The following is a 12091-nucleotide window of genomic DNA, read 5'->3' as shown; positions in this document are numbered from 1 at the left end:
GTAAACGCTAAAAGTGCAAAGTTACTTCTTGGAAAAAATAGATCTACTCAATTAATGGTGCCGCCAGTATCCCTTTGAAGAACTACATACTAAAAGTTAGCACAATATTTAATAAATTCATATATACACTGGTACTGCATCTTGGATACTAGAGAAGATAAACGGTTTGCGGAGTTTCATGAAACTCGTTGAGACTATCAACTTGAACTATTATTTAAGGCAATGATGTAACACCCTGTATTTTGATAGCCAATACCGGTCTTATCGGGGTGGACGAAGTTGGGAAAAGACTTAGGGCGGTTTGTCTTTGGGGTAAGAGGGCAGAAATTTAAAATTTTGCTCAGGACGCCAAACTTGGTACGGCCGGCTTAGTCGATAGGAACGTTGGTCAATTTTCAGTAACTTAAGCTAACCTGACAAGAGACTTACCCCTAGTTTGATTCGTTATTTATTCTGTTATACTATCTTCACATCCAGTAAGAGTTGTTTCTTACAGTGAATTACACCCTATATGTAGTTAAGAACAATTGTGGATAATATTTACCTCTCACTAAGGCCTCGGACGGATACTCCTGTTATCCTTTCAATCTCCATATATATATTTTTAATTCACTGAATGGCCCTCTCTGAACCATTTTACTAAAATCCTTCAATCCCAAAATTTTTAATAAGATTTATCACAAATCACAACCCATTCTTGGTCAGAGTGCTTCTAAAATTGTCATCAGCAAGTGCAGCTGTATACATTAATGTTGGTCGCAGCAGTGTAGATGCATCGAACAAACTGATGCAAGCGGTGGAAAAAAAACTACAAGTCCATTTACAAATATTACTTTATTTAACCGACTTTTGAGTGGTAACTTTTACATGTTGTACATAAATACCAGCTTATTCATCAGTGAAACATCGACCTATTTAGGGGTAGACAAATATGACTACGAACAAAATAATAACACAATAAATAAACAAAAAATGAGACCTAAAGCTAAAAAAATCGTTTGAAAGGTTTTTTAATTGATTTTCTCGTGATATGTTCCTAATCATAATCGAAGAAGACAGAAAATTTACATATGAATAGACAGATGAGAAAGGTATAAAAATATACTAACAGCACTATTACGAAACTAAAAAGGAATGTAAATTAAAATCCAAACATAAAAATGTGTGTTTGTATTTAAATAGCTTTCTATACCGTTTCGGAATCCTCCTTCCTTTGAATAAATAATTAGAAGTACTGATGACATGACGGCATCTAATAAAACTTTATATTTCACACATATAAAGTTATTTTTCTCAAAGTATAACAAATATTTAGTATAACAGTTTTATATACATTCACAAGCGTAGCATGAAGAAGATCTGGATAATCGTAGTGGTAAGTAATGCTGTTTTAATACTGAGAATTAAGAAAAAAAATAGTCGATACTACAGTAAGATAGTAAAAGACCCGTAATAAACTGGAGCGCGCGTTATTATAGAGAGTTCTATCATCTTCTAACAGCCCTTAAAGCTCTAAAACATTTAATGTCACATCCTTATATTGAAAAACACATTGTGTTCCTTATAAACTACAAAATGGAGACTAGAAAGGATGCACGACTTCAACTTGTGTAGTCAAGCTTACCATATGAAAGAAGCACATACATATTATAATTTATGCTTTTACTGTTCCGTGTTCATCGCTATAATTCAGTAAAGCGGCAGTCGATATCAGTGTATGTACAACTTTATTTATTATGGAAACTAAACTCAGCAAATCAATTAGGAGGTAATTTTCCTTAGTCTTATGTTTTAAATAGGGTTTGAGAAATAATGAGATTTGCGTCTTTGGTGGAAGAATTGTTCCAGGTTCACGTGTCTCAGTGATTAGTAATTATGCGTACAACTACGGCTATGAACTGTTGACGGCAAACCTCAATTTTTCAGCGAGATCTAAACACTACAGTAATAGCTATACATGTTAGTAATACGTTTTAAGCTTCTCAAATATATTCACAGTAAGAAATCAAATCAAAGTAGAATATCAGTCAGGCAAATACATAGTTCTCTATACTATGTACAAAATATTACACGTACATTTACAAAATTATCTCTCCAAGGGGAAGCATATATGCTCGGCTGTGTAAACTCCCTAATCACTATTTAAATGAGTATATCGACTGAATAACAATCACAAAAAGGCGTGTTTCTATATGGGTTACATTGGGTGCGACATAAATTACCATCACGAATCGTAAAACCAGGCTTAATCTTTCGAAAAAGCGGCAACCATTTATGGCAAAAAGGCTCTATGAGCTTCGAGAAAGCTACATAGAAATTGAGCTATGATGGAGCCTAGAAACGGTTACATTACGTATATTTGCTTTAAATGATATATTAAGTGCACGATTATGTTTTGTGTTAGTAAAGCTTATTTAACATTTGACTAGAACATTTTTTCTATATAATGATCACTGCAAAAATCCTGAATAGATGGCGTTTGCTTATGTATCAGCTAGTATACCCGAATTGCTGAACTTTCTCATAAAAATTACATAATACTTACATGTAATAGATTTAGTTATTGTATAAACACTTAAGTATAATATGATAAATTAAGGCTGCGAACGTAGGTGTATAATTGGAGGTAAAAAATCATTTGTAAATAAGCATATAGAAATAATTATATTTTCATCACATAAAGGGTTGATATCCCCTTTACACATATGTGTATACGGGCATATATACAGGGTGAATCGTGACGGAACCGACACAGAGCAGGTGCGTGTAGGAGACTTGGAAACATACCGATTTGTTCAATACTTTTTCTTTCTGCGATTAATAGTTGAGGAAATATTGTCCTCTGAAGATGGCTCGTAAATTTACAAAAAACGGCATATTTCCGTTATGCGTCATCACAGTGGAACAAAATTTGGAATGTCTTTTATTCTTATGAACATATTTAATTGTTATAAATGTAAAATCTATAGGATACTCAATAAGGATTGAATTAGGAGTAAGGTCTAAAAGAGTTGGGATTTTTAAAATCTATATAGTAACTAAGAAGTGGACAATACCATTTAATAGTGAATTTAATTTCAAAACTTTTATCTCCTTTGAAAATTTATAGAAAACCTTATTGCTTTTAATAAAATCGAAGTATTGTGAAGTGAAACCAAACCAAAGTTAAATGGATTTAAAGGGATTTCTAATTGTACATTAAATCAGCGCCATTTATCTCGGAAAGGGCTGTAAAATTTTCACTTAGTGAGCAAATTGATATGCTGTTGGTGTTAAGGTATTGCGAAGGTAATTGCCGGAAGAGTGTTGAGAAATACCGTGAATTTTCTTATCGTGTAATAATTTAACACCGGGAGACAATGAAAGACGCGTCGTTCAAAATTGCTTATGCAAAATAAGTCACTCTCTCGAACTCTCCTTTCAACGTTGAAAATGCCTTCCGGTGTGGAATTACACGATTAGGAAATCTTCTTCGGAATTCCTCAACATTCTTTCCACAATTACCCTTGCGATATCCCAACATTCACAGCATATCAATCTGGTTACTAAATGCAAATTTTCCAACCATTCCCAAGCCGAATCTCACTGGGGTAAAGCCACATTTAGGATATCTGTCAGTTGCATGACTTTAGCAAATTATTGTACAAATAGGTTACCAGTCGAAAACCGCATCGTTTCGACAGCTGATCTATCTAAATTTTTTAAAATTTGGTTTAGTTCTATTCCACAAGTCTGCGATTGTATCAAAGTTATTAAAGTTTTCGACAAATTTTGAAGGGAAAAAGTTTTAAAATTATATTTGTTAATAAATGGCATTTTCCCTTTCTTAGTTACTTTATAGAGAGACAAATTCTAATCATTCTAGACCTTACTTTACCCCCTAATTCAACCTTTATTATGCATCTATCGATTTAACGTTTTTACCAATTAAAGATACTGATAAGAACAAAACATGATTCAAATTTGGTTGCATTGTTGTAGTGCCTAACTGAAATACGTTATTTTTTAGAAATTTACAAGCAAACTTCGGACGTCAATATCTCCTCGACTATTAACCGTAGAAAAAAAGTATTTAACATGTCGTTTTATTTTGCGGTTCGCCACGCGCACCTGATTTGTGTTCGTTCCGTGACGACTCACCCTGTATAATTCATATGAGTAAAGAAGAGCACAACGATTTGGTAGTCAATATAGTCGGCAGCCATTCCATTTAAAAAATTAATGGACTTACCGTGTGTAGCATCGTAATAAATGTTCAATTTAAAAAAGCTGACAGAGCCTGTTACTATGGGAAACATACAAATTTGGCCAATGAGTCAGAAATATTTCTTTATGAGTACTTTCTTTTCGTGTATATTATGTGATTTAAATTACGGTTATGCAGACACTCTAATTAATTTTCTTGACAATGCGGCGACTTGAAATGGATTTTCTCAGAGCGCCGCGTGCCAAACTGGTTTTGAAGTGCTTGTATATGGATGGCAACATAATTATTGGAAAAATCGACAATAATACATAAATATATTATAAACCTCCAACGTTTATAAGACCTATACGTTTTACTGGTAAACTACGCCGGATACATTCAGTCTTGCGTATTGCTATATCAATAAAATGGGTATACACGGATGAAGTATTACATAATTACATTCTGCCGTCCCGAAACGACCAAGAGACGAAATTTTTACTTGAAGTTTTAAGATAGTAAAAAAGTAATAACCTGTCGGTTAAACGACAGTAAGTATCTACTCCACGCGTATGGCACGTTTCGCGTCTTAGTCTTTCAGTTATAGAAATATACAGCAAAAACTATGTCGCCATGTAATGCCATGACCCTTAATTTGCGGCCAATCTCCCTCCTAAGCGTAGGATTCGCTCACATGGTCAAAGAAATAGTCAAAATTCTCCATGTGACGACTAATTGGGTCTGGACTGGGTAAATTGCCGCTCAGGGCGCTTGCTCGGTACTGTTCGCTGAACGAGAGCAGGATCTCTCGGATCTTTGCAATGATCTCTTCCACTCAGGCGTTTGACTCCTTTTTTTACACAAATGGTGATAATCCACCAGGTTCAGTTGAGGAGGGATACATACCTTTAAGTTTTCAAAATAATGCATAATCTGTTCGTAGTCCATGCCTAGCTGCAGATCATCCAGACCATTTAGTTCGGCCGGAGTTTTTCCTGATGGGAGTTCAGTCTTGTTTCCATCGTCAGTCATGCTAAACATTGGATTGCCTACTATAGTGGCTCGTTTAACTTCGGCGCTGTTTCGATTTACTGGAAAAATTTTGTTTATGAGTAGAAAAAAAAGTTGATTGAAAAACATCCATATAAATATAAAAGACATACGTTTCGCATTGGGTGACCTCGGATACTGCACAAACTCCATTTTATCTCCAGTCTCTTTCTTTACTTCAGGTTCGTCGTCAAATTCAAAGACATGCTGTTCTTCATTTTCAATCCCCTCTATCACGCGGTCCTTAAAACCATAATCGCTTCGGCTGTCATCCATTGCAGTCTCCACTACTTGTTGGAGAAGTTTCTCACTGGTACGACTTCCATTTCTAAAAATATTGAATAATATCAACTAGAAGTCCAATTTGTCATCACTTAGTAAGACACTGAATCAAGTCGATATCTTTATGGTACACAAGACCTACCTTTGGTGATGTTGGTATTTCTTAGGAGTGGATGCACCTGGGGGCACCGGTGATTGCGCATTAGAGGTGGAAGGCAAATTCCGGTGAGGCGGCACCGGAGGCCTGTAATCATCACTGCACATAACCTTCTTTGGTGTCAGAGGCAAAGCATGTGGCGGCAGAGGAGGCGGCGGTGTAGGTTTGTTCCTACATAACCCATTTTCGTATTTGTGTGAAAACCATCAACAAGGAAACGTTATGTAATGATTACCATCCAGTTATTTCCGGATCGACCACATCTACATTGCTGATCCTCGCCCCTAAAATATCTTTGCCCCTGCAGTAAGTTGTACTGTCGATTGATCTTCCATTTGAATTTCCATCATTCGGAGATGATGAAGCACCCGACGCAGGCGGTCTGCCGGGGAGCTCAATGTGGTTGGGATTTATGAAACTGGTAGCCAAAGCATCGTCCGGATCCACGTAATTCATGTTAAGTGGGTTGGTGATAATGCGCATATCTTGCCCATTATTGTTACTGCTGGTAATCTATAAAATATAACAAGTCAGGAAATGGCTTACGAAACATATAAATTAAAAACAATTTATAAAAAGGGAAGAAAATGCACCTGAAAGGCTGCAAATACTTACCGTAGAATTTCTATTTGATGGGGGATCCATGGTGGCTCTACCTAGCCATACCCAATCGTGGGCGTTCTGAGTGGATTCCCTGGGCTTGCGTGGTTCCCGGTGGATTACCATACTGGTGGGGTTTACTGGGGAAACGTGGAGTCCCGCCGTGACTCCTGCTTCTATTGGTTTGAATTTTGAGGCGTAGACTACACAGGAAACCACGAATACCTAAAATTGAATACTTAATATTACAATTTTTTCTGAGGTCAATAAAACATAAATGCATTGTCTTATACAGAAAACGCATATGTTGAACAAACTATTCTAAAATTTTCGTCGTGATAAAAACTAAATGAAATATATGTATGTGGCTCAGTAAAAAATATGTAAGACTAACCACAATGGCACAACAAAACGCCGCCAGCAGCACATACATGCTGATCTCCAAAGGTGTGAGATGGTTGTAGCGCCGCGTATCCCTCAGTACGCCCTTATTACCCTGGTATTGTCTTGCTTGCACATTTGGTTCCCGAGAGTTTTCATCTTTCAACGCAGTACCTATAGTAGACCGTCAAGTTGCTAACTACCATTCTACATTTCAATAACCAACCCTTTAATATGTCTTGTAGATCCCCAAAATCCCTGCCCCCCTTGGCGCCTCCGTAACTACCCCCATCGTTCTGCAGGATATCTGGTCTATGTGCTAGATCGCTGCTGCTAAAATCGACAACAATGTTAGCAGCTGCAGTGGCAAGAGGGCCGGCGGGTTTCATTTTGGGTCGTCCCGTTGACCTGCATTCCTCTGACAAGAGTAGGGTCACCTAGACGTCTCAGTTACTAGTAAAGCAGTAATTTCCACAGAGGAGGAATTTATACCTGTAATAAATCGCCATTCCCTTCACCGACTGCGATGACCCTCGGATGATGAGAGGCTACCATGGGAGCAAAAGCGACTACGGCTGGGTCCAAGCTTTCCACAACTAAGTGATAGTCAGTGTCTGAAATATCGCGCAGAGCTGTCTTGGTACCGTCAGAAAATTCTAATTCAATATCTAACAATCCTTCCTAAAAACCCCGATAATGTCATAAGTGATGCAAATAGTTTGAACAATGCAAATCCTACTTGATATTGTGCAGTTAATTTCCTGGTCACGCTGGTTTCGGCTACGTAACCATTCTCTATGGAGCTGTCAGGAGAGATGTTCAATTGAAGACCAGAGACCACTTGAACCGACATCTTCGTCAAACCCACTTTGTCGTTGCCCACTCGAATTTCCTTTGAACCGTACACTCTACTTGTTATAGGTGAAAGAACCTATAAAAATCGAACTAATTATCATGGAAAAGGGTGGGTTCCATAGGATCTCCTAAATGGTATGTGTAAAACTGTAGGGCGAGTGTTCGGAAAACTAGTGGTGAGATGGTTAATTCAATTTTCAAAAATACTTGTGAGGGATCTAAAAAAGGCAAATCCTTAATATTTTGAGCCACCCCGTATGTTTGAAATATATTAATGTGTTCAGCTTATAACTTTATCTTCATCTTACCACTTTGCTTTACACATCAAAAATTACCATTTAGGGACACCGTGTACTATGTGCTGTAGTATGTGTATTAAGATGCCTGATTTAAGTAGCTACCTGAACTTCAGTTCTTCCCATGCTTCTTCCTTGCAAGACCCTGCCATGTAAACTCGCAATTCTAGGGTCACTGACCCTTAACCATGGTAGAACTAAGTCAGTCACTCTCAACCAGGTACGTCTATTGATAAGATAGCTGACTCTGCCAGATTCGTGGTCAGTGGCCATGAAGTGAGCATAGACGTCCACGGAGGTTTGTTGGTAACGTAGCCGACACATTGGTCTGTCTATAACGTTACCCATGTCTTCGCTATTGGGGCCCCAGGGACTGTAGGAACGTTTGCGCCGACGACGTTTGCTTTTGGATGAGCTGCTAAAAAGGGACCAGACTTGCATTTAGAGTGAAAATATAAATCGTAAGTTTTTTCGACTTTAGCTTCTTCATAATTTTGTCTAAAACCTAAATGTTTTGAGCCGAGATCTATAGTTGATTTTTACTGCAAAATTGTTTCTCCTCGTTTTCGGGGACTAATAACATTTGGCGTTGACGTCTAATGTTAAACTATACAGAATGTCCCATTTAAAGCTGTGATTGAAGATTATTTAACAACAGTACGTTGTATTAAGAAAAGTTTCAAATAAAAGTTGTCTTGTAAAGAATGGGATATGTCATGAAGATAGTGACTTTTAGCCAAAATGTAATTTTAAGGTCATTTCAAGGGAAACTTTTTTTCCCAAATGGCAACCCTGTATTTTTTTTACAGATCTTTGTAGACTTTCAAAAAATTGATATCTTTTATTTGAACAATTTTTTTATTAGATGTTTTGCTGCAAAGTTATCCTTGACTTTTTTCAATTTTTGAGATAGTTGAAATTATTGCATTTTTTTAAAGTTTTGCAATGCATATTTTGTTTAAAACTCATAAAAATCCATCTATCTAATCAAAACATATACATATTTATGAAAAAAAAAATTCTTAAATTTCCTCTTGTTAGAACTTATCGTTTAACAAGGACTACAAGAAACTGATATTCTTCTTTCGACAATCAATTTCATTGTTTTGTGTGAAATCATTTAAAAATTATTCTTTACATTTAAAAATTAAATAATTGAAATGGATCAGTACACTTTGGATGAAAAATTACAAATGGTTTTTACTTGCGGAGAAGGTGGAAGAAATGTTAGTCAGACAGTAGAGCTTTATGCTGAAAGATTTCCCGATGAAAGAGTTCCCTGTTGAACGATTTTCAACAGTAAAATTAAAAATCTCAAAGAAACGAAAACAATAGAAACAAAAAAATGCAATCGCTCCCGAAGTGCAACACATGAAGGCAATCAAAGAGCAGTTGTTGCAGCTGTTGCCTTCGATCCCCGTATAAGTCGTCGTCAAATTGTTGCTGACTCAAGTATATCAAAAACAAGTGTCTAAAGAATTTTGAAGGTGAATAAATACCATCCTTACCACATATCTCTGTATTAGGAATTCCATGGAATTGATTTTGAAAACCTAGTCAATTTTTGTAATTGGGCAAGGCAGCAATTAAATGAAAATGCAAATTTCTTCTGCAACATTTTGTTTTCGGACGAATCCACATTCATAAACCATCGTCCAGTGAATCGTCATAATCTGAATTTTTGGAGTGCTGTAAACCCTCACTGGCTTAGAGAAGTTGAACATCAAAGATCATGTTCAGTAAATGTATGGTGCGGTATTATTGGGGATTCTTATATGGACCTTTCTTCATCGAAGGAAACTTGACTGGAGAAATTTATCGTAATTTCTTGCGTAATAATCTTCCGGAATCATTAGAAAACGTTCTACTTGCGATTAGACGAGTGATGTGACATCAGCATGACGGTCGTCCAGCCTATTTTTCTAGAATGACTCATGGGGTTCTGGATAAAATCTATTCAGATCGATGGATTGGACAGGACGGTCCAGTAAACTTGCCTTCTAAGTCGCCTTATCTGACCTCGCCAGATTTTTTCTTTTGGGGTTTTTTGAAGGACAAAGTTTATACAGAAGTACCAAAACCTGCAGACGACATGGAAAGAATTGAAAATGCGTGTTAATTCATAACCGGGGAGATATTGCGCAGAGTAAACAATTTTTTTCAACATTTGCTTCTATAAGTTTTTCAAATTAGGATTTCAAATGAATTTGTTAAATTAAAAAAAAAATCATAGAAATATATTTTTTTTATTAGATAGGAAGGTTGTTGAGTTTTAAACAGAATATATATTGAGAAATTTTTCTAGAAAAAAAATGCAATAATTCGAGTATCTCAAAAATTGGGCAAAAATCAAGGATAACTTTGCAGCAAAACGTCTAATAAAAAAATTGTTTAAATAAGAGATATTCATTTTTTGAAAGTCTACAAGGTTCTGTAAAAAAATACGGGGTTGGCGTTTGAGAAAAAAAGTTGCCCTTAAAATAACGTTTTGGTCAAAAGTCACTATATTCATTACCTGGCTCCGTTTTACCGGACAACTTTTATTTGAAACTTTTTTTCATACAACGTACCGTTTTTGAGTAATCTTTAAACACAGAATTAAATGGACCACCCTGTAGATTATACTAATGTTGAAGTCTGAGAAAGAAGAACGAATTAGAAAGGAGAACCTGCAGGGGTCTAAAATGATGATATTCTTGGACGCCACTTAGCATAACCCCTGCATAATAAATAACCTTAAAATGGGACATCCTGTATGCTTTAATGTTTAATTCTATTTGACATTCCCATGACGACTAAATACTATTTAGCATTTTGCCGGATTTGCAAACTAAGCAAACTTTATTAATTCATCACATCAAAACTTTCGTTAATAGCCGCGTTCTGGTTCTGTTAAGTTGCCCTTCTGTTTCACTATTATTCATATCATATCAGTTTGCGTCTTTGCAGAGGAGAGTAGTTCAAATTTTTAAACACACAAGTTGCAATCCCACTAAAAAAAGAAATTCTCTCGAACCAGCACGCAGATTTGCAAACGACCTTTTTTTCTAATCTAAAAATCAAAGAACGTCGACATCTCATAAAAAATTAAGTAAAAAATTCGTTTGCATGAGTTCTTGAGGAGTTCGTCGTCATTAAGATTTACGAAGTGCGAATAACTTTCCATGATTAGCAAAGTTACATGGAAGTTATGGAAGTGGCGTTTACTGAAGAATGTCACAAAACTTAAAGGCTAAAGTTCGAGGGAAGTTTGCCCCGTTTGCGGAGCATTCTCGGCTCGAGTATTAAAGTTTTAAAAAGTTGTACCTGCATTCAGCCGGGACATTATGAGAAAACTTGGATTTTCCATATCGTTTCGTCTAGTTAAAGTTTCGAATAAGAGCTATACCGCTATAGGCGATGTTCATTTGTGTGTACCACGAAAAAGACAAGTTTGATAAATATTACTGGAAGTAACTTACACTGGATTGTAATCTGGAACTCTCCAGGATTTCAGTTGGGACAGTCTAGTGTCTGCGACTGCCAGCTCCAAGGGGAACTCTGGCATCCAGACCGTGAATTTCGCCAGTCCTGTATAGGTACCGTATTTTACTAACACGGACCCATTGATTGAGCCTCTTTGCTCACTCCCGTCCACGTACACTGAACCGCATGAGGATGACACCTAAAACACAGGAAAATGCATCATTTATGGGATTTTCTATACATGTCTTCCAGAACTTTTTATTTTTTATAAGCTGCAGGCCGAAACAAACAGCACAGTCAGGTTTTTTTTTTAATTATTTTTGACGCGAGATATTTTTACAGCTAGAGGAGATAAAAATGAAAATTATCATATGCAAGGTGATGTAAGATATGACTGCATTTTCTTGAAGCTCGATTTTTTAAATAATCATCTTATGATTCTTCTGGTGCTGTTCTTGCACTTTATTCTGCTTTTTATTAGAAAATTGATAAGCTTTGGAAAAGGAAATACGCCCGTTTTCGGCCTTAAAAAATTAACTCAAAAAGGAAAGTACTTATTACTTAGTCGTTTTCAGAATGGTGTTTGGTTTAAATTCCTTTAACCTTTCCCATTCAACCCATTCTCCATTCCTTTGAGCTCTCAAGTTTTCTAGCGGAAATCAGTACAACATAGCGTAAAACTGTTACTATTTAACCAATTGAGGAATTTTACTTGAACCAAAGTAAACAATCCTCAAAGATTGATGGGCTGCAGGAATGGAAGAATGCACCCCGATCCGACTAAACCATCGGCTGACTGTTTAGTCTAAAGTCTGCGGG

The 12091-nt window shown here is 36.4% G+C and overlaps 1 protein-coding gene across 2 annotated transcripts in view; it reads right to left on the bottom strand.

The window, feature by feature from the left end:
- Positions 1 to 815: 815 nt before the first annotated feature.
- dtn (transmembrane protein 132C dtn) overlaps positions 816 to 12091 on the bottom strand; it is a 135879-nt gene continuing 124603 nt past the window's right edge. Inside the window, exons 9-20 of one of the 2 annotated variants that reach the window (XM_066289837.1) lie at positions 11269 to 11471; positions 7913 to 8225; positions 7396 to 7587; positions 7149 to 7337; positions 6883 to 7093; positions 6670 to 6830; positions 6291 to 6500; positions 5911 to 6188; positions 5661 to 5846; positions 5350 to 5564; positions 5093 to 5277; positions 816 to 5036 (exon numbers count right to left, since the gene is read on the bottom strand). In XM_066289837.1, the coding sequence (XP_066145934.1) occupies positions 5022 to 5036; positions 5093 to 5277; positions 5350 to 5564; positions 5661 to 5846; positions 5911 to 6188; positions 6291 to 6500; positions 6670 to 6830; positions 6883 to 7093; positions 7149 to 7337; positions 7396 to 7587; positions 7913 to 8225; positions 11269 to 11471 (2358 nt within the window). In that variant the 3' untranslated portion in view covers positions 816 to 5021. The remainder of the gene's footprint in view (positions 5037 to 5092; positions 5278 to 5349; positions 5565 to 5660; positions 5847 to 5910; positions 6189 to 6290; positions 6501 to 6669; positions 6831 to 6882; positions 7094 to 7148; positions 7338 to 7395; positions 7588 to 7912; positions 8226 to 11268; positions 11472 to 12091) is intronic. The other variant, XM_066289838.1, reaches the window with a different exon arrangement.

Source organism: Euwallacea fornicatus, chromosome 14 (assembly GCF_040115645.1).
Source record: "Euwallacea fornicatus isolate EFF26 chromosome 14, ASM4011564v1, whole genome shotgun sequence".
Taxonomy (NCBI): Eukaryota; Metazoa; Arthropoda; class Insecta; order Coleoptera; family Curculionidae; genus Euwallacea; species Euwallacea fornicatus.
The sequence above is the reverse complement of the archived record's forward strand: the minus strand, read 5'-3'. Positions and strand labels throughout refer to the sequence as shown.